This window comes from Furipterus horrens, unplaced genomic scaffold, assembly GCF_987537825.1.
Source record: "Furipterus horrens unplaced genomic scaffold, mFurHor1.1.pri manual_scaffold_4, whole genome shotgun sequence".
Classification (NCBI taxonomy): Eukaryota; Metazoa; Chordata; class Mammalia; order Chiroptera; family Furipteridae; genus Furipterus; species Furipterus horrens.
Genome location: NW_028327174.1, coordinates 58,512,246 through 58,539,950, shown reverse-complemented (window position 1 = coordinate 58,539,950; position 27,705 = coordinate 58,512,246). Strand labels below are relative to the sequence as shown.

The 27,705-nt window shown below is 33.9% G+C and overlaps 1 protein-coding gene across 6 annotated transcripts in view; it reads right to left on the bottom strand.

The window, feature by feature from the left end:
* SLC16A7 (solute carrier family 16 member 7) overlaps window positions 1-27,705 on the bottom strand; it is a 160,549-nt gene that overhangs the window by 58,780 nt on the left and 74,064 nt on the right. For 3 of the 6 annotated variants that reach the window (XM_090273539.1, XM_090273537.1, XM_090273541.1), the window contains 3 exons: window positions 20,679-20,786; window positions 5,359-5,490; window positions 2,826-3,072 (listed from right to left, as the gene is read on the bottom strand). In XM_090273539.1, coding sequence (XP_090129665.1) covers window positions 2,826-3,042 — 217 coding nt within the window. In that variant the 5' untranslated portion in view covers window positions 3,043-3,072; window positions 5,359-5,490; window positions 20,679-20,786. Of the gene's footprint in view, window positions 1-2,825; window positions 3,073-5,358; window positions 5,491-13,389; window positions 13,575-20,678; window positions 20,787-27,705 lie in introns of all 6 variants that reach the window. The other 3 variants (XM_090273540.1, XM_090273543.1, XM_090273538.1) reach the window with 2 other exon arrangements.

The window sequence follows — 27,705 nt, the reverse complement described above, 5'->3', positions numbered from 1 at the left end:
GCCCCTAAAATATCCCATTGATCGTCCATGCTGTCTGAATTCATTCTCTGTCCAGAGGGATGGAGCAGATTTGGGAACACTCCAAAGTCTTAAGTGATGGCATAGCCATTGAATAAAACATTGATTGAGCATGTATTGCTTGAGCAAAGTAAACTTGTATTGAATCAAGACACTGGGATGCTGAGGTCATTTGCTTAAAACTAATGAAGTCAATTAAGACTTGACTAATTTTAAAAGTTACACATTTTTCCCTGCCTGGTGTGGCTCAATGGGTTGGGCATTGCTCTGCAAACCAAGAGGTTGCTGGCTCAATTCCCAGTCAGGACACATGCCTGGGTTGTGGGCCAGGTCCCCTGGTTGTGGGGGAGTGTGAGAGGCAACTGATCAATGCTTCTCTAGCACATCAATAGTTCTCTCTCCCTCTCTCTCTCTCTCTCCCATCTCTTCTCTCTAAATATAAATAAATAAATTTAAAGTTTTTTAAATAAAATTTATACAAATTTTTCTCTTGCTTATGAGTTCATCAGCTATCTACTGAACAGAAAATTATGACCTAATTCCAAATTTAAGACATATTAACCCACTAAAGGAATTGTTTCAAGTGTGTTTAAGAAGGGTGAAGAACTATGTATCTTATTAAGAGAATTAGCACATTCTGGAGTTCAGGACAAGATGATTTTGTCATCTTGCAAACATTATTAAAGAACACCTGACCTATGGGATAGAGGAAGAAAACCTGAAATACAATATCTTCTACTTCTATAGTCATCAGAAATAATACAGTTACAAGTCTTAAAGCAACAGTACAAAAAAGAATCTCAGAAAGTGTTTTAGAAGTACAGTATAATTTTTTTTTCCTCACCCAAGGACATTTTCTTCATTACTTTTTTTAGAAAGAGAGGAGGGGATAAAGAAAGAGAGAGAGAAACATCAAAATGTCGATGTCAGAAATATTGATTGACTGCCTCTAATAGTCTCCCCAACTGGGGATTGAACCCACAACTTAGGTATGTGCCTTGACCAGGAATCAAACCCGTCACTTTTTAGTGTACTGGATGACACTCCAACCAACTGAGCAATACTGGCCAGGGCTAGAAGTAAAATTTTTCATAACATATCCAACTAGCATTTTAAAAATATCATTTGTTACTGGAAAAAAATGCATCAATTAACCTAACCAAAAGAGTAAAGGAGACATATACTGATTGATGTAAAATTGCTGTTATAAAGTAAAAAAAAAAAAAAAAAAAAAAAAACTCACACATACACAGGATTATGGAAGGGACAAATTTTTACCTTGGTGTACAACAGATGATAGCCTAAAGATTAATTATTATGTCCTTAAACAAATGACATTGGTGGGTGAATTACCTGAATGAGGTCTGCAAGGAGCCTAGCCTAGATATGGCCCTGCTGTTTTCTGCAGGTGAAGAGGGAGATACGAGAAAGGCAGAAGAGCATAGTGATGAAATGTTTGGGGTCTCAATCTCTATCTGCCACTAATGAGCTGTTTGACTTGAAAAAACCATTTTCTGTCCCTCTGTACTCAGTTATAGAATGGAGAGAAGCAATACTTGCTTCATGGGTTATTAAGAGGATTAGATCATATGACACATATCAAGCATTTAGAGAAGCGTTAGCTAAAAGTTAATACTGATAAATATTGGGTATTTTTGCTAATGACATAGCTTCATCACTATATGCTATATTATCCTTACCTGGAAAGTAAGAAGTTAAACTAGATGATCTGTATGTGTTCTTTAAGCACTTATATTCTGAGTTTTAACTTGTATCTTAAAGTCACATATGCATTTGAAAAATGAAAACTCTAATATAAATATTTTGATTAATGACTTTTAAAAATCTATGAGTTTTATATGCTATTGATATCAATTTAAAGAAGATAGGTGACATAAAAATACACTAATTTATATATACATGTATGTATTTTTGACATTCAGAAGTGATATGGTACTTTGATTTATTCATTATCCCTCCTGAATCCTACCCTCATTTAAACATGAAGTGTAACTAAATAATTGTCAGGTAACCATTTAAATTTTAAAATGTCATAATTAATGAGTACTACAGAAATAAGGAATTACACTGTTCCCTCACTTATTGCGGGTATTATGTTCTAGACCCCCCCCACGAAGTAGAAACCTTACATTTATTCTACATTCTTAAACCTATGTAACTTTAACAACATACATATACAGTACCTCAAAATCCCGCGATATAGTGAAAAATCCACGATAAATAATTAAATATATTTTTAAAAGTCCCGCAATACAGTGAGGCCACAATAAGTGAACCATGATATAGAGAGGTTCTACTGTATTTCAATCACACAAACCTAAATGGACCCAAAAAGTACACGATAACACTCCATATTTATAGCTTAAGGTGAAGTACTTCCTAGGCTTGTAGATTGTCAACAACTTGAGTTTCTTTCTTATTCAGAAGAAAGAATTTCTACTAACTGTAGCAATAGTAAGAGATGATACTAACCCTGTAGCATAGACTTTATTCCAAATTAAATGCAAAGGTGCCTAGAAGTTTCATAATTTAGTAAGTCTTAGTTTGTGCAAAGAAATCCTCATTTAAACAAATATTCCAGTGATACTCAGAATGATGTTAATAGTTTAAGATATTGACTCACTGAAGTTATCAAAAACTTAGTTCTAATTATTCATTTAGTTGATCTGAATTGACAGTAACATGAAAACAGGACTTTGGTATACCAAGACACTACATGTAGAACTTTGTGGTATATAGGAATTGTTATCTTAATCCAGAGTTCTATTTATTCCAAAGGACCTTACCTCCTGCATACATAACAGCCAGCATAATGGATGATATCCATGCTATTTCACTGTAGCTAGTGTTGAATATTTGCTGAATTTCTTTGAAGAATACTGTGATGGCTTTGGGGAATGCGTATGAAAATCCAATGCAGATAAAAGATGCTCCAACCACTACCCAGCCCCATCCTCCATCAGGAGGTGGCTGTAGTGGCGGGCCACCTGCAGGTGGTGGCATTTCTGCTCTTCTGTTTGAAATTCAGGTAATCTACATGAAAATAATAAAATAAAGCTTTAAACCATATTTTCATTTTTGTATCTCATTCTTGATAGTCACTGAAATAGTATTTTCCAGTTATAACTACAGCTATATACTTTTTCATGAATACTTTTAATACTCCTGTAGTTTGAAAGTTATCAGAAAATTTACCAAAAATATTAAGTGAGGTTTGTAACTTTGTTATATGCTAGGACTTCAAAGTATTTAATTTGTTTATGGAAGCAAAAAGTACTGTAAAAGAAGTTAAGATTTCAGATATGTATTAAAGTACCAGCCAAAAAAATAAAATAAAAGCTATCTAAATCTGATTTCTAAGTATGAGGAAAATGAAGCCATCATCACTAAAAACAGAATATTTCTTAATCCAAAATATTGCATTTTTATACAAAGGTTAAAAGGGGCCTTTTTATTACATCTGATTAATTGTAAAGAATTAAAGAGTATGCATATTTTAGAATTTCACTTTTAATAACTGAGAGAACTTAAAATATTGCAGCAGAGATCTGTTTTCTAAAACTATAAGATTAGAAATTGTATGGTTTTAATGAACTAAGTTCATTTTAATGCTCTTATAAAACTGGTGCTACCTCCTATCATTTTAAGTGGTTTTTTTTTATAGCAATAAAATTATCTCAGTCAAATGGATGTTATGTTATTGTTTATTAGAATAAAAGTACTGTCTTTTTGGATAGGCCTAGGAATACTTAACTGCTAGTTTTAGAGCAACCACTCTCCAGTGGAAGCAATGATCACACATAATTTCATACAGTTGATATTAACTTAAAAACATGTTTGTTCCCTAATATCAATGTAACTTTACTGAATCCATTGATTAGTTCTAATAGTTTTTTGGTAACATCTTTAGGGTTTCTATAGTATGAGGTCATGTCACCCGCAAACAGAGACAGTTTTACTTCTTTCACTCCAATTTGGATGTCTTTTTTTTTCTCATGTAATTCCTCTGACTAGGACTTCCAGCACTTAATCACCATTTATTTGTCCTGATGTTTTAATTGATACACATTGATGACATGAAAATATTTGTGTCTTCAATATATTTACAGTCTGTGTTTGTAATAAGTTTTGTTTACTTAGAAATAACAAAAATTATCTATTTAATGTGAAGTTAGGTTTCTCCTTGGCCATCAGTTAACCTAACATGGGGGATTTACAGCACAATGAAACTGGAAATCATATCTTTTAAAAAGTATAATATTTGAGAAAGAAAAGAAGAAACATTGTACATATTGGTCATACCAACTGAAAACAGCAATTTGAATCTAAATGTATATATTATTGAAGTTTGCTAGTATATTTTAAAGTAGTTGATGTTCTTATTCCTTGAAAATATTTTTTAAACCTAGAAGAATAATGAGGAAATACCAAAAGGCATTTGTGTGGGCACCTACTTTTTGTTTTATTACTGAAGTATAAAAACAATTATGAGATTTAAAGCCCTCATTCCGCAATTTTTATGCTTGTATGAAGGAAAAAAAATTTTGTTATTTATTCATGAGTTTAAACTATTGTAGCTTTTATTATAGCTGCTAAACACTTAAAATACAACTGGATAATTTATTTTTCACTCATTTCAAAAGTCATAAATAATATTTCTAAATTATGTTCAAACTGTATTTTAAGATAATTATATAAATGTGAATATGGAATTTACTAATATACAATTGTTATAAACATTAATATTAAAATTTATTAATGAGATAAGTTGATGTTGAGATTTCCATTTTACAGACAGGAATCTATGCTCATAGAGAAGTGAGGGGGCCTTTAAAAAAAGGATTATATAATTAAACTATTATTTTCTCTTTGATCCTCCTTCTATTTATATAGGGTTGTTTTTCATAATTCACCAGTTTCTTAATATATGATCTTTTGTTCTCTGTTTTCAGCATATTATCTTAATTTTAATTATAACTGCACACTCCAGATTGCAAGTCACTGCTCTTATATCTCTTCATACTTGTCTCATACCTACTTTGTTTCTTCCACATAAATTTAAATCTATGGTTTCTTAACTAAGTCATTGCTAAGTGAACCTCAAACCAATTGACCCTTGAAAATTTCTACTTTCAAGATTGTCTTCTGTTCATTACTAAAAACTCCTGAGTTAATTATAATAGTCAAGGTTCAAATCACATAAAATCATTGGCTTCATGTTATTTTCCTGTGTACAATTATGTAATATTTTATACAACTTATGTTTTTTATTTGTGGACATAATTTAAAAAAAAAACAGAGTTAGAAGTATAAATTTACCTGTTGACAGATTCCCACTTGAACAGACTTCTTTGGTTTATATGTGAAGTTGTTAAGCACAGTCACTATTCCTCCAAGTGTGATATTTGAAGGCAATACAGAGGAAAAGAGGTAGAACAGACTCTGGAGTATCTAAAGAAATAGACAAACAAAGATTACATGTATAACTGAGCTCCACAAGCCTCATTGGAGCCCACTAGCTATAAGTCACCCCGATAAATTGTAACCATTGTTTCATAATTAGCAAAATTAATATACAGGGTTAGGAAAAAGTAGGTTTATGGTTGTGAGTATGTGAAACACAGTTTATTCTTTTCCCTATCCTGTATATATACATATATAAACATATGAACATGTATACGTATATTTATATTTCTTTTTAATCTATTGATAGAACTACTAAGGTATGACAAAATGGTTAAACATGTACATGAAAAAATACATATATATAATATGAAGAATTTGTTTTTAAACAAAAAATAGCAATAGATTACATATCTACCAACATGAAAAAGAAATTTATTGGAACTCTTTTTTTTTTTTTTGGTTCCATATAAATTTTTGAAGTATTTGTTCTAGATCTGTGAAAAATGTCATTGGTATTTTAATAGGGATTGCATTGAATCTATAAATTGCTTTGGGTAGTATGGACATTTTAATGATGTTGGTTCTTCCCATCCATGAGCATGGTATATGCTTCCATTTATTTGTATCTTCCTTAATTTCTTTCTTCAGTGTTATGTAGTTTTCTGAGTACAGGTTTTTTATCTCTTTGGTTAAGTTTATCCCTAGGTACTTTATTTTTCTTGTTGCTATGGTAAATGGGATTTTTCTTTTAGTTTCTATCTCTGAAATTTTATTGTTGGTATACATAAATGCCTTCAATTTCTGAGTATTGACTTTGTACCCTGCTATTTTGCCAAATTCACTTATTAGGTTGAGTAGTTTTTTGGGGGAGTCTATAGGGTTTTCTATGTATACTATCATGTCATCTGCAAATAATGACAGTTTTACTTCCTCTTTTTCAATTTGGATGCCTTTTATTTCTCTTTCTTGTCTGATTGCTGTGGTTAGAACTTCCAAGACTGTGGTTGAATAGGAGTGGAGAGAGTGCACATCCTTATCTTGTTCCTGATCTCAGGGGGAATGCTTTCAGTTTTTTCCCATTGAGTATGATGTTGGCTTCAGGTTTCTCATATATGGCCTTTATTATGTTGAGGTATGCTCCTTCTATTCCCATTTTGCTGAGAATTTTCATCATAACTGGGTGTTGTACTTTATCAAATGCTTTTTCTGCATCTATTGATATGATCATGTGGTTTTTATCTTTCATTTTGTTTATGTGGTGTATTACATTTATTCATTTGTGAATGTTAAACCATCCTTGCATCCCTGAGGGAACTCTTGAGTATAACTCAGTTAAATAAAATATCCATTGTTAATGGAAATAAGTAGAAAGTTTAAAAGAAAATTATTAGAAATAGTATCAATAATATATGTGTCTTACAGTAAGACAGACTAGGTCATGAGGGAAAAAAAGCATGTTAGGAATCTTCTGATTTAGAATTCACACTTCCTAATCAAGTCTGGGTAATAGATGAACCTGCTAAATCTCCCTAATACATAAAATACCTTTATTTCATCTTAAATCTGGCAATGAGTGTATGGCATCTAGTATTTAAGAGTTTATTTGGTTTGGGCCAAGCATCCTGTGCTTTGATTCAGAGCCAAGAAAAAGTCAACTCTTTCCAGTAAATAGCCAGTTGCCTGTCTTGCAGCCAGGGCCACAAATCCTAAAGTGCTGAGTGAAAGCCATGCAGCCACCAGGTCAGATGAGGTTGTACGCAAGGATGAGGAAAGCCTGTGCTCTAGTCACCAAGTTAATGAAAAACTGAGGGTAGGGACTAGAATGAAGATTGCTGACAATTAGAAAGCCATGGATAAAATCTGAGAAATAAAGCTAAAATTAAAATTTTAACTTGTGCTAATTATGAAGAGTTCTCCTAAATGGGTCGGTCTCCTATGTCTTGGGTAACAGCAGTGGGTAGAGGCTCACATCCCTGGGAGCATCTGTGACTTTTTTGAAAAAGATAATTCAAGAACAGCAAGCAGCTCCATCCTACTACAAGTAACCAGCCCATTCAAAATTTTCTCTGTTTTCTCTGGCAGAGAGAACTGCCCTGAGTTCAGGACAAAGCCTCAGAGGAAAGCTTGAGCCATTCTGAAAATTGGACTCTGTCCCTCTAGTCTATGCTTAATTATCATTATGGTTTATGGAGACCCACATAATAACAGAGATCTTGATAATCCACATTCTAAGTGTTCACCAACATTTCTACAAAATTTTCAGTGTCATAACCTAACTGCCCTATTTTCTGCCAGAAAGATCAATCCACACCCAAGACATTTTTTCAACAAACTGGCAAATAATCCAGGAATTCTCTGTTTGATAGACATGACAATAATAAACTATTTTACATCTCTTTCTTTATATTGATTAATATAGTATATTTTATACACATTTATGCAGATATAGTTATATAATTTATATATTGGCCTTTAGTTTTAAAAATAAAAGGCAATATTTTAGAATTTGTGTGTCTAAGAAAAAAAAGTAGAAAATCTAATACTTTTTAAAGCAAGTTCAAAGGCTACCCTTTAAATTTGGAAGGCAGCTATTTTAGAAACTGCTTCCTGATATTCAACTTGGCATAAAATTTATTCTTTTTTCCCCTACAAAAGCAGTATTAATTACTGTAGCTAGAAGCTGGGTAGTGATATCAGCAGATTTGGTTTATTTGCAATTCACTTATATCTCATGGGTTTTACTTAAAACAAGGTGCATTAAAAAATGCTTTAGAGCATTCAATTATTTCCTAAAGTTTCAATTAATTATCATAATCCCCTAAGAAGAAGTAGTATTTTATAAATAACATTTATAAATGAGGGCCTAAAGAATCAGAGGTACAAAGTGATTTTTCCAAAGTGATCAAATTGGTTTCATGACTAGTATCTTTTTTTCAGGTCCATTATTACTGATTCTACTTTAACACACCAACTTTGAGACTGCTCTTTCTGCTTACAAATATACTCTTTCAGTTTTACTTCCATGGTGAATTTCCAAATTCAAGTCTTGTGCATAACCTCACCTGTCTTGTCCATTGGAATTCAAATACTTGTTCTTTGGAATTCTAAATCCCAACTATCCTTCAAACTTTTTAGAAACTTATCTTTGTTCCAGCTATTTATATCTGTCTTTTTATAATGTTTTTGAGTATATAGACTACAATATATCGTTGCTGTTAAAGCAAAGGTGACTTGATGGCTACTAAAATCACTTGGTTAATTCAAGTTGTTGAGGAAGAACAAACTTTCCTCCACCCTCAAGGTTTTTCTGGCTGGTCTAATAATCAAATTGACATGAGACAGATTAGCAGGAGAAAATAACCAAATTAACATACATAAGCCTGTGAATCCCAAATACATGAGAGTCAGAGACCCCAAAGCACAAGAGGTTTAGAGATACAAAGGGGGAATTAAGATATTTAAGACATTCTGAGCTAGAAATGAGGTAATGTACCTTAGAAGCTTCAAAGGGTCATTTCAAGATAAAGGAAGACCTTTAGTAAATAGAAGTTTGTCCTGCTCTATAGATAGGTCAAAAGAAGTTATCACTGATAATCTCTTATTATGAACAAGACCCCCTAATGCAAGTTCTTCTTGGTAGTTAAAGCGAGGGGCAGAAGTATCTCGAGCTTGTGACTAAGGTTTCCTTTAGCTCAAAGTAACTCAAAGTAATCTATATCACAGAGGTGCATGTGGCATTGGCTTGTTCTGAACTTCCATGAAGTGTTTTCCAAAAACTTACGGGGTGGGATATGTCGACACCCAAAAACTTTCCCTTATCTTCTAGAACTCAATGTGAGTTAAATTACTTTACAGAGAAGAAAATGTAGGATAAAGAAGTAAAATTTTTAGCAGTGGTCAATAGTTAGACTCTAATGTTATATTCAAGGGCCTTTTTCATTCAGTTTTAAGAATATCAGAATTTTTCTTTACATGTTTTATGAATAATTATTTCTTTAACTTACCAAATCTAAATCACGATGCATCAATTTTATGAACCCTTCTCAATACTCTATGCCATTCAAAAGTTTATGTTTCAAAATACAGTCCAGAAATAATGTACTCAGCAAACAAGTCCCAAATTAAATCAGTACTAAATCAAGTTGTTAGGAGACTCTTGGCTTCACTATAAATTCTTCTGGATAGCCTACAGATAAAGCATGAGTTGTTCTTTACATTCTATCTAAAAAATGGACTGTGTTTTCACCTTAAGGAATTAGTATGTTACTTAAAGGATAACAAACTAGTATTTTTGTTATGTCCTCTTTCTTATATAAAAAGATATAGTGACATACAGTGTTTAAGTTTAGGTAACAAGTCACCTTAATTTTATAACAGGAATTAAACTGTACCAAATATTTTCTTCTCCAAAGCATAAATGAATTAAAATTGGAATCTAATTCCAGGAGTTTTTTTTTTTTTTTTTTTTTTTCCTTAAAGTAGACTCTTTTAAATCCTCTTGACAACTAGACAAGAAAGGTATCAATAGGGCATGACCCAAAAATGTCAGGAAAACAAACCTATTTTTAGCTGTAATTTATTGCTGTGGTTAAAAGGACTCTGAAAATGTTAATTGTATTAAGGTCAAACTAACTGAAGATGTTTTTATAATGAGAAAATTAGAAAAATAATATGAATGCACACATAATTATGTATGAAAAATTAGAACTTGACATCCCAGACAATTCCCCTGATTTCTTTTTTTTTCAATTTATTTTATTTTAATTAACAGGGTTACTTTTATTTTATTTAATTTTAATTTTATTTTATTTATCTGTTTTTAGAGAGAGGGGAAAGGAGAAAGAGAGGGAGAGAAACATCAATGAGTAGTTGCTTCTCACGCGCCCCCAACTGGGGACCTGGCGTGCAACTTAATCATGTGCCCTGACTGGGAATCAAACCAGCGACACTTGGTTCGCAAGCCGATACTCAGTCCACTGAGCCACAGAAGCCAAGGCCTCCCCTGATTTCTTATACACTACACTTAGAATTGTGTAAAAGCAGTTGTAGTGGGATGAATAGTGGCTGCTATAAAGTATGTCTATGCCCTGTCCTAATCCCCACAAGAAGTAATATGCCTTATATGGTCTTATAAATAAAATGTTTGTGTTCCCCCAAAATTCTTATGTTGATATTAATCCCCAGTATGATGGTATTAGGAAGTAGGACCTTTGGGAGGTGACAGGTCATGAAGGTGGAGCCCTCAAAAATAAGATTAATGCCCTTTTGAAGGAGGCCCCTTCTGGCTTTGTGAGGACACAGGAAGATGGCCATCTATGAACAGGAAGCTGGTTCTCACCGGGTACTGAATCTGCTAGCACCTATTTAATTTCTAACTTTCCAGCTTCCAGACAGCCACCCAGTCAGTCGTGTTTTGTTACAGCAGCAACAACAGACTAAGACTTATGGCAAAAAGTTGCAATTAAGTTAAACATCTTGAGAGAGGAGCTTATCCTGTATTATCCAGGTGGTCCCCCAAAGCAATCACATACACCTTATAAGAAAGAGGCAATGAGACTTTATACACAGACACACAAGAGAGATGACACACACAAAAAGCTGTGATATGAAAAAGGAGACTGAGCAAAAAGTGATGTGGCAACAAACCAAAGAATGCTGACTGCCAGCAATAACTAGAAGAGGCATGGAGCAAATCCTTCCCTGGAGTCTCTTTACAGAGACACCTTCTTGGCCTTCAGAAGTGTGAGAATACATTTCTATTGTTTTAAGCCACAAAGTATATAGTACTTTGTTATAGCTGCCTTAGAAAACTAATACAGCAATGGTGGTGACATCATTTATAAAAGTCATAAACCCAGGAATCCCACTGAAGCATATTTTTCTTATAGGCACACATGCACAACTGTGCAAAGAAACAGGTACAGGATGTCCAAAGCAACACCATTTATAACTGTGGTAAACTGAAGGTCACTAGGAAAATGGGTAAACTGGTGCACACTTACATTATACTCTACCATTATAAAATGAATGAGGTAGATCTATATGCACTGATATGGAATGCTGTTAAAAGTAATACATGTAATAAAAATAAACTGTAAAATAGAAAAATGATTCCACTTATCTTAAATCATATACACAGAAATAACTATCATATAGTTGGACATATGTAGAAATTATTTAGAACAATACATATACTAAATTGGAGGTGCCCTTGGAAGTGGTTACATATAATTTATATATTTTTGAAATGTTTAAATATTACATAACGAATATATCTTATTTTTCTATTAAAAACCACAAAAATGCAAAACACAAAACTTTAGTATGCAAATATAAATACATCCCCTTATATGTTAACTTGGTTGTGAGCTGTAGTCCATACTTCTGTTTGTGTTATATGTAGAACTCTGAATGCTTCATCATGTTAGCTAAATTCTCATACAAAGGTAAGCCCCCACTTATAAATCTTATCCAATGGTTCCCAAAATGTGGTTCTAGTTCAGCATCATAAGCATTACCTGGAAACTTGTTAGAAATGTAAATTTGGGGCACCACCTCAGACCCTACTGAATGCAACTCTGGGGAGAGATCTAGCAACCTGCAGGTTCACAAGTACTCCAGGAGATTCTGATGCTCATTAATGTTTGAACATTACTGGTCTAGGCTCTTCCTCTAACACCCCAGCAAATGCTGGTTTTCATAACTGTATTAACCTTTTTGTAATTCTTGAGACATCAAGATGTTTCACAACTCATTATTCAATTCACTATGTCCTCCAACTCAAGGGTTCCTCACCACTATCTTCTTCCATCTAATACATATTTATAATTGAAGATTCAGAAAGACATCAGCTCCCTTATTTGTGAGGGCTGACTTTGCTACCAATCCTAACTCCCTATGTACTGCACATACTTTTACCATAACATATATATCACTTAATTTATAGATGTATTAAATGGCACTCTGCCCTTTTCTTGAGGGCAGGATCTATAGCTTATTTGACGTTATTCTCAGAACATAAGAGGTATTCAACAAACATTCTCAAGTGAACAAAAGTAAAAGAGAAATTTATTTCTTGGAAATAAGAATTTTTATCACTTTTTTTCTTTTTATTGAATTTACTGGAGTAACATTGGTTAAGAAAATTATACACGTTTCAGGTGCACAATTCTACAACACATCATCTGTATACTGTGTGTGTGTTCACCAACCCAAGTCTCCATCCATCACCATTTATCTTCCTTATAACCTTCTCCACCTTATCCTACCCCCAACCCCTTAGCAATCACCACACTTTTGTCTATGTTCATGAGGTTTAGTTTTTGGGTTTTTTTTTGGCCTCAACCCAACCCTTATCCAGCTTCCTCCCCAACAGCTATCAGCCTGTTCTCTATTTATAAGTTTGTCTCTATTTTGCTTGTTCATTTTGAATTAACATACAGAAATACAGTGGTCTCTGAATACCCTGGTCTTTGAAGTCAATATTCCCTTCATTCAAACCATTACTCCACCACATTCTAGATGTGTCACTTAATTTCTCAGTTACTGCTATTATAAAATGAGGATTTTAAGAGTAACTAATTCACAAACTTAGTGATTAGTTAAGCATTTAATAAGGGTCTATAGTAATCATTAGTATAATTATCATCCAATAGCATAACAGTGTACAATCTAGTATGTCTGAATAAGAGAAAGCAGCCCAAACATTTAAATATGTTTTCACATTTGGAGAAAAACTTATCTGAGTGTTATATACTTATTAGTATGCTTGTTGTCTTTCCTTTTCTCCCAGAGCCATAACTTAGAAGACAATATGTATGGCTCTACAATTAGGGAGGATGGCAATAAATAGACCAGTGTAGTTTTATTCTGTCCCCCATTCCCAACCCTATTCCCTCCATAGTTTTCAAAGTCACAGCATCCTTTCTAGAAACAAAAACTTACTCAGAATTCTAGTATCCAAAGTAGCTACTGTAGTTTATTGGCAAAGTCATGGAGATCCTGCATCTCTACCTGTTATCATTCCCTGACTCCTTTTCTGAAATAGTCCCTGAGGTTCTTTGGCGAATAGTTGCAAAGCCATTTCTTATTTCTCACTTCTCATATTTAAGTTACATCTCCTGGTCAACCTGAAGAAAAATTGAATTATTTTTAAGAAATTTAGGGCCTTCCATTTTGCATTTAGACTTCAAAGAGTTTTTGGTGTTCTTTTTCCCTAAGGAAAAAGGTGAAAAGGTGATTAAATAACACTAGAGAAGGAGAGTTAGAAAAAAAGTCCTGAATGTTTCTAGGAAGGTTATAGGGCCAGAGAATACATTTCTCACTTTTCTACTTAAAAGCCCCTTTAAAAAATAGAATAATAAAAAAAAAATCCATCTGATCTCCTGTTACCAATTATGAGATTCAGAAATATGCTAGAATTCCTTAGAAATTTCTATAAAATATAATACCATTTGGGGCAGAAGTAAGAAATAGTACTACAGGAAGTTGAATCATCCTACATCAAGTACCGTGGTCTTCCATTTCATAAGATAAGCTTTCTGGGTCTACTGAACTGACTCCTCTGCCTAGTAAACGGCTAAATCTTCCTATAACCCATTGCTCTTTTCAGAATTCTGAACGTATTTAGTTCTATCTGTGACATATATCTTTGTCATTTAACATTCTGTCAGTTGTAATCTTATGATTCTATTACCCGTATCTCCTTTGAGTAATTACTTTATAGTATAAAGAAAATAAAAACAAAGAAATAAAAAAAAAACAACAACTAAATGCCCTAAGAAGTGGTTGAATATATTACTGTAATCTACTTGATAGACTGTTATACAGACATTAAATGACTATAAAAATTGTGTAGCAACATGGGAAATACATAATGTTCCATGAAAAAAAGGTTTGATGTAAACTATATGATAGCAAAATTTAAAATACTGTATGAGATAAAAGAGATGCATAAAAATACATAAACAATAGTGTTAGGATGAGGTTTGTAATTTTTTTTTCTGAATTATAATAATTTTATCTTAACATAAATATCTTCTTAAAATGTAAATAACATTATCTTAGTATGTAGGATACTTTAGGTTAATATTACACATTTAACTATCTGTCTTAATTTTGGCTTTTATATCTGCTCTGAAAATGACTTAATTTTAAAGTATCTACAATTAATTTAAATATGGTTATTGTAAGATAATACAATTAAGTTAGAAGCTGTATTTTACTTATAGATCTTAGCTCCATTTTTGTTTCCTTTTTTATTTGTTTTATATTGTTCTGTTTTTAATTATACCTAAATAAAATTATGAAGTTCTAAATAAGTTGTAAAGAAGATACACAGCAATGGTCCCCTTGCATAAAATTAGATATAAATTACACTTGCTGATTACTAATTACTTATGTAAATATAATTACTATTATATCTTATGTCACAAGTAAGCATCACTAATTAAGACACTTGATATTTTAACATGAATTGTTTTCATAATTCTATTTAGTAGCTATTGCCTCCATTTTGCAAAAAATGAAAAAGTAATGTGAAATATATTTTTTAAAGTCTACCTATAGCATTTGTTTCATGAGGACCAGCCTCTTAAAGAGTTAAGAGCCATACACTTCCTACTATTTTCATGTTTCTTTTCAATCATGACCAACTTGAAGTGTTCAGATGGCCACCCTTTCTCTACTCTACTGTAGTTTCCTGGGCTAATACTTGCTTTGCATAGATCAGAGACCTGGGCTTTCTGTCCTCCACCCACCCCTGCTGTGTGCTTCCCCAAGCACATCAGGTGACAATCAGTTGGTAATTGCCAAAACAGGAAGAGGAAACTAAAGCCAAAGCCCACAAAAGTGAGCCATCCAGTAAATTTGGAGAAACGTTATCAATCAGGATTATGAAATTTCAAAGGAAAGGGCTGTGGAACTTGTAGGAACTTAACCAAGTTATCAGTTGTCTTCTATACACTTACGAGTGAATTAAGTTGGTCTTTGTTGTTGCTGTTGTTGTTCCTACCCAAGCTTGTACTGTGTCCCTCCCCACTGATGTTGGACCAAGCCACATCACAACGAAACATAAGCCAATGACGTACAGGCCATGTGCAAGAGTAAGCTTAACATGTATTTGCATATTTTCACTCTGTACTTGTAGTCCTTATATTCCAATATGAGAACATGTATTTTTAGTCTAGATCCCTAAAAATAAGAATCTATTTGAAGGTCAGCTAAATACACAAGAGCCAACCAGAGCTATAGCTGTCCCATAGCCTCCACGTAGCAAGAGAAAGAAATAAGTATCTGTTGTAAACCCTAAGGTACTGGAGTTGTTTGACAGAACAACAAAATTGCAGGTTGGGTGAGTAAAACAAAATCCTAAAATATATGGCATTGGCTTTAGGGATGGGTAGCTGCTGGCGAGGACCCTGTTAGGACAGGGTAGAAGAATGACAGTTTGTGTTAGGCAGTAGCAAAATATTTGGTAATACTTTTGCTGTGATATCTTGAAAGACAGAAAATACACACAGTGCAGCTGAGGTAGTGGAATAAGAGATTTGGAGGAAACATGTTGGTAGTATGAGCTGGTGATTATTAGCTATGTTTAACAGGTACTAGGAAAGACAATGCAGTCATAATAGACTTGACCTGCTTGTAAGCAGGAATGAAAAGGGCAAAGGGACAAAACACATATTACAGGACTTGCAGGGTTGATGAATACATTTGCCCCCACCCCCAATCTACAGTCTGGTAAAAGATCCCCTAGTGTTGTCTTAGTGCCTTCTCTTAAACCTTCTTCCAGGTATAAGTCAGACACCAGTAAATTCTTTCAGTTTTCAAAATAATTACCAGTATGGGTGGAGAATAGATCAGTGGTATGGTCCCAGGAGTTTTAATAATTTTTCTATTATTAACTATATTTAGAAAAACATGACTCGCCAAGAACTGAGAAAGTTACTATTTGCACTAACTAGAGACAAACAATTTTAAAAACATTGTTCAAAGGGTTATACTATAAAATGTGCTATCCATTTGAATAAAAGGAATAGTGACTGTTGAAAATGTAAAATGACCAAGTTGTTTTATGTGACATACAGAGATATTACACCATGAGAAATTTAAAATACATATGTCACAATAAATGTCACAGTATTATAATAAACTGCTGTAACCCTTTGAGCTAGTAACATTCACACTGAATCTTAGCCACCACCACTCCCTTTTTTTTGGTAAAAAAAATACAGAATAGGATTAAGTGTTCTCTGAGGTCCCTTTGCAGTTCATATTTGATTCTATGACACTAAAATAGTTCTATTTATAAACTTTCTTAGCATGTGAAAAACATATTTTTACCTTTCTCTGGGAAAATACTGCTGCCATTCAAAAATAAATAATGAATAGAAAGACATTATTTGAGTAAGTTTTCTAAGATTTTAAAAACTATAGGCTGAATGACAAAAGTTCTTTTGAAAGAACCAAATGAAGGAATTCTATTACGTAAGCAGACAGGGCCGTGTGATTAATTAAACAGGAGAGGCTATTGAAGGTCAAGTATTCGTTCCTTAAGTGTGCTTAGAATTTTATAAAATTCCCTAATCACAATTTAGTTTTCATAAAAGATATTGTATGACATCCTCAGAGGATGTGGTATATCTTTGAATAATTTTTCATTTATCAAGATTAAAATATTGAAGTATATTGTCATGTTCTTACAAAAACATGTTCCCACAAAAGTAAGACAATTGGTTTGATATTGAAAATAAATCATACGACAATATTTTTCAAAAATAGAATGCAAACAACACCTCACATGCTACATACTTAAAATGTTTTAAAGAACTGCATATATTATGGTAGTTCATATACTGTACATTTTTATTTCCCATTTGCCAATTTGTATACCCTTAAATTAAAAAGTATACTATACAACTACCAAATGGGAATAATGTCAATTATATATTGTACAATAAAAAATCATGTTCAAGAACATTTAAATATGATATCATTAATAATGAATGAGTTGACTATTTGCAAACATTCCAAAATATAATTATCTCACCAAACTTATAAATTTCATGACACTGGCATTAGTGGGGACTGTCATTTCTTGTAAAAAGGCAATGAAACCTAGCTGAACTAGGAGGCAGAGCTGAGAGTGATCACTTTCATTATATTTTATCACATTCTGAAGATTCACTAGGATGATCCTCTCTAAGGAAGCCTCACTGCGAAGTTCCACAGAATTCACAATTTCAAGTTCTTGCATTTAGAATTTGATGTTATTGCTGTGCAATATTCACTGTACATTGATAATGAAGTTAGTGCCACCTGGAACAAAAATGAACCCAAAGTTAAATACAACCTAGATGAGAGCTACACAAGGTGTTGAGAATAAATCAATTGGTTCGATCCTGCTTGCCACTCCTGGAAGGTCACCAGAAAGAGCATCACCACAAATGCAGAGAAAAGAAAAACTTTTCATTCCCTTTTCTTACTGGATGAGCCAAACCTGTGAACCCCTCAAAAATACTTAAATAAACAAGCACAGTCCTCTGGGAATTGATGACATATTTGCATCATAGAAAATTGGAAGTAACAAGACTACTAGAAACCTTTCACAGTGGTATATTGTATTCATTATTCTCCTCCTTCGCTTGCTCTTGAAGGCTGCCCTCTTTCAGATGTGGCTGCCAAATGGGCAGAGATGACATCTGTAATTCCAAGCATTATCTTGATCCTAATTTAATTTTTCTACCTTTTAACTATTTTAATTAGTTAAATTTTGTTTCTAGCTTGCCTTTTTTCTCATGCATCGTAGCATCTACCCATCATTCCAGACCAGAGATTCTTTTGCCTGACTTGTTACCATTCAGCTACAAGCAATTCACTCATGTTGACTCTGACTTTGCTTCAGTTTGGGTGAAAAGCTCTCACTCCTTTGTCCTAATGCTTCCTTTACATTCCTTCAGGCTCACAAGAGAATGCTATGCTTTCTCTGACCCTCTGTTCGTCTGTGCCATATACCTCAACCTGACAAACAGCATGACAGGCAGCTGAAACAGGAACAACAAGCTGCCCTCCCTCCCACCCTGCTCATTAGAATGACAACATTTTAAACCTGGGAACAACAACACAAAGGGGATTCCAGTGGACAAAGAATTTTTTAATTGTATTTGTTTTTGAGAGAGGGAAGAAATGGAGAAAGAAGGGGAGAGAAATATTGATATGAAAGCGAAACATCAACCAGTTGCCTCTCCCATGTGCCTGGACCTGACTGGGGACTGCACCTGCAACACAGACACTTGCCCTGACCAAAATCCAATTAAGGACTTTTTGCTTTGCAGAACGACACCCAAACAACTAAGCCACACCAGTCAGGCCTGGACAAAGATATTTAAAGACAGAATGTAAAGAAACTGCCTGAAAGATTTTGAGGCTCTGTATGCAGTGATGTTTTAAGATTCAGAAGATAAAGTTTGGCGTAGATCTGGGCAGGGGACATTTTTGCCATTATTGCTTGCATCTAAACTTTCATCCTTGAGAAGCAGTTACTTTGGAGATATGATCCTTTACATAGGCAATTTTGTTCCTTTTGTTTCCACTGACGGCATTAGCAATGGTGAGAAATAAAGTGGAAAAAGTCATTTGATCTCTCTCTCTCTCTCTCTCTCTCTCTCTCTCTCTCTGATCTCATGTGATCCCCAGAAACACTCAGTGGGAGACTTTTTTAGGGAATTCAAGGGTTTTGTTTTTTTGAATTTTTATTCTGTTTTTGAGCAAGGAAATGTTTAGGTAGTTTGCATTTAAAAAAATAATCCTAAAGATCAGGTAAAGAAAATGGTTGAAAGGAGATAGAGGAGATATCAACAAAAGAGTAAATTTCTATTGCAGTAGGCTAGATAAGCCCTGATGGAGTAGGAGGAAAGATTTATTTAAAAAAACAATAGCTATAATAATTTATAAATTGTTAACAAATACACAATATTAAAAAAGGTATGTTGTGGTATCAAAAACATAAAGGGTGGGGGGAGAGGAAGTAAAAGGTAGAGTTTTTATATGCTATTGAAGTAGTTATCAACATAAATCAGAATTATATCTGTAGCATTTTATGTTATCCTCATGGTTACCACAAAACAAAAACCTACAGAAGACACACAAAAGATAAAAAGAAAGAAAATTAAGACATACCCATAAGGGAAATTTTAATGCATAGAAGAAGACAGCAAGAGAGGAAAAAGGTAATAAGGGACCTAAAAAATAATAAAAAAACAATGAGGACATTAGTAAGCCCTCATGTATCAACAATTACTCTAAATGTAAATGCATTAAATTCTTAATTAAAAGTCATAGAGTGGCTAAATGGACCACACACACACACACACACACATACAAAAAAAAAAGAAGACCAACATATGTACTGCCTAGAATAGACTCATGTCAACTTTAAGGTCACACATAGGTGCAGAGGAAAGGTATGGAAAAGATTTTCATGCAAATGGTAATCGAAAGAAATTAAGGTACCTTGTACTTATATCAGACAAAATAGACTTTAAGTCAAAAATTAACAAGAGTTTTTAATAATGATCAATTTATCCCTGGCTGCTGTGGCTCAGTGGATTGAGTGTTGGCGTGTGAGCCAAGTGTCACTGGTTCAATTCCCAGTCAGGGCACCTGACTAGGTTGCACGTCAGGTCCCCAGTTGGGGGCACAAGTGAGAGGCAACCACACAGTGATGTCTCTCTCCCTCTCTTTCTCCTTTCCCCTCTCTCTCTCCTTTCCCCTCTCTCTAAAAATAAATAAATAAATAAAATAAACAAATAAATAAATAATTTTTTTAAATGATCAATTCATTGAGAAAAAAATAACAAATGGAGCACTTAACTATTGATACACTGAACAAATAGAACAAATTTGAAGGGGAGAAAGAGACAGCAATACAATAATAAGAGGGGATTTTTTAATATCCAACATATAATAATAGATGACTTATACAAACAGAAACTCAGTACAGAAACATGGCTGGATACCTTCTGGACAGACCAGGGAAATATAAAAAACATCCAGCCATGTAATATAAACAATAAAAAAACAGAGACATTTGTTGAAGAAGTTACAAGAAACATTGTACATTGGACAATGATGACTCAAAGTAGGCACATTGGGACCTCACGCAGTTCTCCCAAACGCCATCAGCTGCCCCATTGTATTTTCCTTAATCTCATTTACGGTCTGAAATCTCTTACCTTTCAAAGTGATTTTAGTTTTAGGAAAAGCCAGAAGTCACAGGGTGCCAGATCTGGGCTGCAGGGGATCTGTGTCACCTGGGTGATTTGAGGTTTCACCAGAAAACTCTGCAGGAGACAAGATGCGCATTGTCATGATGAAACTACCAATCACCAGGTGCCCATAGCTGCAGCCTTCTGAGTCCTCAGAATAGTTTCCACAGAGGAATGTTCAAGCTCAATGCAAAATCTGATGCAGATTCATGGCTCTACTTGCTCGGTCATTTTGAATGTGACAGCCACACAGTCACATGCTCACTCAATGGCTTCTATCACCCCCACTGACTAGCACAGTGAAGTCATCATTGTTCACGCACGCACATTCCAGTCCACTCTCCTTGGCTGCCAGGTTATATGGATGTCATGCAAGCAGTTCTCATTATATTAACAATGGCTTCACTTTTTCTGGACAGGCATATATCTGGTATAAGATATATATATATTACACACACACACACACACACACACACACACACACACATATATATATATATATATATATATGTAATATATATAAAACCAAATGTACCAAACAGACATGTACAAAACATTCTATCCAATAGCAATAGAATGCACATTCTTCTCAGTTGCACAGGGAATATTCTCCAAAAGAGATCAATGTTATTTCATTTAAAATGTCCTAAAAATATATGAAGACTGAAATCATACCAAGAATCTTTTCTGACCACAATGAAATTAAAATAAAAAGCAATAACAAAAGGAAAAGTGAAACATTTGCAAGTATGTGGAAATTAAATAAATAACACACTTTGGAACAACCAAAGAGTCAAAGAATAAATCAAAAGAGAAATCACAATACATCTTGAAACAAAAGAAAATGAATATACAACATGCCAAAACTTATGGGAAGTAGCAAAAGTGAGTCTAAGAAGGAAATTTACAGTGATAAACACCTACATTGAGAAAATAAAGAGATATCAAATAAACAAATTAACTTCATACCTCAAGCACTTAGAAAAAGAAGAAAAAACTAAGCCCAAAGTTAGCAGAAGGAAAGAAATAAAAATGAGAGCAAAAACAAACAGAGACCAGAAAAAAGTTAGAAAAAAACAATAAGACTACGAGCTGGTTTGTTTGAAAAGATACACAAAACTGACAACCCTTTGGCTAGACTAAAGAAAAAGTAAAAAGACTCAAATAAATGAAATCAAATGTGAAAGAGGAGACATTACCATTGAAACCACAGAAGTACAGAGGATCATATGCCAACAAATTGAAAATCCTAAAAGAAATGAATACATTCCTAGAAAAATACAACTTACCAATATACGAAGAAATAAAAAATCTGGACAGATCAATAACAAGTAAGGTGACTGAGTCAGTAATCAACTCCAACCCCTCCTCCAAAAATACAAGGACCAAATAACTTAAGTGTTGAGTTACAGGAAACATTTAAAGAATTAATTCCAATCCTTCTTAAACTCTTGTAAAATAGTGAGAAAGAAGGAATACTCCCAAACCCATTCTGTGAGACAAGCATTAATTGATACTAAAGTCAGATAAGGACACTACAAGAAAGTAAAATTACAGGCCAAATACCCTCATGAACATTAGTGCAAATATTCTCAACAACATACTAGCAAACTGAATTTAACAGCCCATAGAAAGGATTACACACCACGATCAAGTGGGCTACATCCCTCAGTTGCAATGATGTTTCAACACAAATCAATAAATGTGATATACCATGTTAACAGAATGAAAGATAAAAATATTGTGTTCACCTCAATTGACATAATTTCATAACAAAAACTTTCCAGAGGTTAGGAATAGAAGGAATGAAACTCAACATACAAAAGCTCACTACTAACATCAGATTCAACAGAGGAAAATTTAAAATTTTCCTCTAAAAGCAGGAACGGTACAAGGGTACTCACTCTCTCACTTCTGTTCAACACAGAACTAAAAGTCTTAGCCAGAGCAAGTGAGCATGAAAAAGATATAAAAGGTGTTCATAACAGAAAAGAAGCAAAACTGTCTCTGTGAATAATATCAACTTACAAATAGAAAATCCTAAATAATTCAACACAAACCAGAACTATTCAATGAATTCAGTAAAGTTGCAGGATACGTTATATATATAAATCTGTTGTATTTTCACACTACCAATGAACTATTTAAAAATAATTAAAAACTAAATCCTATTTATAATAACATCAAAACAATAAAATACTTAAGAGTACATTTAACTAAGGATGTAAAAGATCTGTGCACTGAAAACTGTAAGCTTTTGATTAAATAAATTAGATATAGAAATAAATGGAAAGTTACTCAAGGTTCATGGATTAGAAGAATTAGTAGCATTAAGATGTCCTTACTAGCCAAGAGTCTACAGATTCATACAATCACTATTAAGACACTAATGGTGTTTTCTACAGAAATAGAAAAAATGTCCTAAAATTCATATGGAACCACAAAACACCCTAAACAGCTGAAGCAATCTTAAGGAAGAACAAAGCTGGAGGCATCATGCTTCCTAATTTCAAACTCTATTACAAAGTCTTAGTAATCAAAAAGTATGGTTTTGGCATAAAAATAGACACAACGTAACAATTCAAGAATCCAGAAATAAATCTATGCAAATACAGTCAACTAATAATTGACAGAGGCAGCAAGAATACTAAATGAATGAAGAATAGTCTCTTTAATAAAGTGTTGAAAAATTGGATAATCACATGCGAAAGAACGAAATTAGGCCCCTATCCTACATCAGTCATAAAAGTTAACTTAAAATCAATTAAAAATTAAATGTAAAAATAAAATCCTAAAACTCCTAGGGAAAAAAAAATGAAAAAGTTCCTTGACATTGATATTTAGAACTTTTATTTTTGGATATGATACCAAAAGCACATGGAAGAAAAACAAAAACAAACAAAGGTGGAATTACACCAAACCAAAAAGTTTCTGTACAGGACAAAAAGAAAAGAAAAAAGAAAGAAACTCAAACAAATAAAATGAAAAGGCAACCTACATAATAAGAGACAATGTAAGGGGTTAACATCTAGTCCATATTAGAAAGTCATGCAACTCAATAGCAATAAAAACCAAACAATCCAATGTTAAAATGGGAAGAAGACCTAAATAGACATTTTTCTAAATGTTAAACAGATATATAAAAAGGAGAGCAATATTACTAAACCATCAGAAAAGTGCAAATCTTAACATGAGATATCACTTCACACTTGTTAGAAGGGCTATTATTAAAAAGACAAGAGTAACAAGTGTTGGCTAGCACATGGAGAAATGGGAAACTTGGTGTACTGTTGGGAGAAATATAAATTAGGAAAGCCACTGTAGAAAACAGCATGGAGATCCCTAAAAAATATCAAAAATAGAATTATGTTATGATCCAACAATACCATTTTGGGTATACATATGAAAGAAAATGAAATCACTGTCTTGAAGAGATGCCTGCACATCACGTTCTATGTAGTATTGCTTTGCAATAGCCAAGATATGTAAAAACTTAAGTTCCCATTCACAGATGAATGGATAAAGAGAACATGTATGTGATAGAATATTATTCAGCCATAAACAAAAGGAAATTCTGCCAGTTATGACAACATGGATGGACCTTGAGTGCATTATGCTAAGTGAACTAAGACAAAGACAAGTACTTTATGAATTCACATGTGGAATCTAAAAACATAAAACTCAGAGAAACAGAGAGTAGAATGGTGGTTGCCAGGGGTCATGGGGTAGCAAAATTGGGATGATGTTGAATGAAGGGTACTAATATCCAGTAACAAGATGAATAAATTCTAGGAATCTAATATAGAACACTAGGACTATAGTTAACCAAACTTTATTATATACTTAAAAGTTTCTAAGAGAGTAGATCTTAGATGTTCTCACCACAAAAATAAAAAAGATAATTATATGAGGTGATGAAGAAGTTAACTGTCTCTTTCGGGGTAATCATTTTGCTACATATATGTGCATAAAATCATCATGTTTTACATCTTAAATTTACAAAATGTTTTATCTTTTAAAAAAATGTTGTATTTATTTCTAGAGAAAGGGGAGAAGAAGGAGAAAAAGATGGAGAGAAACATCAATGTGTGGTTGCCTCTTGCGCACCCCCCCCCACTAGGGACCTTGCCTGCAGCTCAGGCATGTGGCCTGACTGGGAATTGAACTGGTGACTCTTTGGTTGGCAGTTCAGTGCTCAATCCACTCAGCCACACCAGTCAGAGCACAAGATGTTTTATTTTTATAAAACTTGGAAACATAGATAGCACCTCATATAACCCTCCCACTCCACACACAAAAGCAATAGGTCAATACTCAGTTTAAAAAATGGTTACATCTTTGAGGGGTAGGCTGGGATGAAACAGAAGAGGAAAGAAATCATTTCAAGTGATATTTTTAGCAAGTTCAATGAAGAACTTCAGTTTTCAGTTGAATGGTAGGTTGCAGAACAGTCATCATATTAATCTGTTTTCTAATTATGCAAATGTCACTTAAATTGTTTGTATTTATTAAATACATGTGATATAAAAATATATGATAAACAGTAATGTTTTTATCTACTTAGCAGATGAAAATACATAGGAAGAAATTGTATATTATCCTCCTTACCTCCATTTATTGCATTTTTTTTCTTTTATTAATGTGACATACTTTAATTTTTAAAAAATAAATTTAAAACATCATAATTATTCAAGTTACTCTAAAGAGTAAGAAAAAATGATTTCTTAGTTTTCTACTTCTCAGAAATTCCAAGCTCAGTTAGTGGGGGCTGCCCCTAATTATCTACGATTGTTTCTCGAGCACATGTGCTGTGCTTGTCTAGATAATGGTAATGAAATCCAATAATTAATAAATCAAGTTTTATGTAAGTATTAGTGTTACTGTTAGATACAATTTTTTTTAAATCAGAAGCTATGTAACCCCAAAAAAGGAAAAAGCAGAATTATGTCAGCATACTAAATAAACACATTAAAATTATGTTTTAAAAAATAAAAGTAATTTAAAATTAGTTTATTCTAAATTCATGTCCTCAGTATCAAAGAAATTAAATTTCTTCATTCAATTAGGGAAGAAACATAGTAAAAATACAAAAAAAATGATGTAAATTGTTTTTACCTTGAAGCATAAATCAGAAGCAAACTCTGTCAAATGTTAGTCATTGAGAACATCAATCTGTACAATGACTGCTGTCAAGTTCAGGTCTGAGGCTTAATCATTTTAGGAACAAGAAATCCATGAGTCATATTTTACCCAAGAGACACTTGGGAACACATATTCATGCTGGTACCATCATAAATTTTTTGACAATTTTCCTGAAGGTCAATTGACAATGAAATAATAGAGATTTCAAGCTTTGAACAGATTTCATGAGGATAGATTTAATGAATAGTTAACCTGCATTGTCATTTGGACTCATGAATATATCCACTGGGAAATATGAGACAGTCTACAAAACTACTAAAACATATAATAGTTCTGAAGTACACTCAGTCATTAAATGCATGATGTGTAAACACTAAATAACATCAGAATATCTGACTCCAGGTCATTTTTCCTAAAGGGTTAGCTTTCCTTTTTAATGTTTTATATCCAGAGATATATAACACATTAATTTATGATAACTACACAATTTTTATTGTCATACATTATATTTATTCAAAGACTATAACACAATTGGCCCTGGCTGGTTTAGCTCAGTGGATTGAGCGTCGGCCTGCGAGCTAAGTGTCGCTGGTTCGATCTTCCAGTCAGGGTACATCAGAGAAGGAAAACTCTGACTCCAAAAAACCTCCGCTGCCTTGCGGCATACCTCTTCAGGGGAAAGGCTAAGGGAGTAAACCCCGACAGAAAATCCGGAGCCGGAGTCCCTAAGGCGGTTTGACGTTGTAGTCAACACCGGCAACTCCTGCGGCGCACCTGAAGCCAAGCTGTATTGACTCCGTCTTTCCCTTGGACCCTTCAGCTGCGAAGAGAGGGGGGGTCTGCTGCATGGGCAACAGCAGACCCTCCATATCACCCTGCCCAGGCTCTGTAGCTTCAGCGTCATCGCAAGATGTCGATTCAACACGGGAGGAGACAGATACCGTGTCACTCCGGAGTCGGACTGCACAGCCATTCTCGGCGGTGCAGATAGACTCTTAAGAAGCTACACCATCGTCTCTGGAGACGGACGGCTGCCGACGACGACGATAACACAATTAGGGTAGATTGCAAAACTGGCCACAGATTATTCCCCTCCCTGTATTCACCTTTTTAAATGGTTCCCTTTCACATTTCTTCTGGGCTTGGCCTGTGACCCGCTGTGTGCATTAGTCTTTGCAGGCTGTCAACAAAATATCATAGACTGCTTGGCTTAAACAACAGAAATCTATTTTTAAACATGTCTAGGGGCTTGAAGTCCAAAATCAAGATGCCAGCATGCTCGGGTTCTAGTAAGAACCTTCTTCCTAGCTTGCAGAAACCCACCTTTTCACTGTGTTCACAGGGGCTTTTCTTGGTGACTGTGTGCAGACAGAGATCAAGCTCTCTGGTGTCTCTTCTTAAAAGGGAAATAATTCAATAAGACCAGGTCCCCACCCTCATAACATAATTACCTTTCAAATGTTCCATCTCTAAATACCACTACATTGAGGGCTAAGACTTCAGCACAGGGATTTTGTGGGGACATAAACAATCAGTTCATAACACTGGGGCCAACAAAACAGCAAGTAGATACTTGAAAACTATGTGTGCATTTGAGCCACTCCTCTCTTGCAATTCTTAGGACCCTTGTCATCACTACCTATAAAAGAAGCCAAGCTGGTCTGCTGGATAATTAGAGACACATGCCCTTGTCTCATCTTAATTTTTGCTAACCTAGACTAGTTCAGTTATAAATAGAATGGCCTGAGAGTTAAGGATCAGTGCTATCACTCTCTGAGACAATTATAACTACAGGTTAGCAACACTTTCCGCATGTGACTGGACCTTTCACATACCACCTAGGCTCACATAG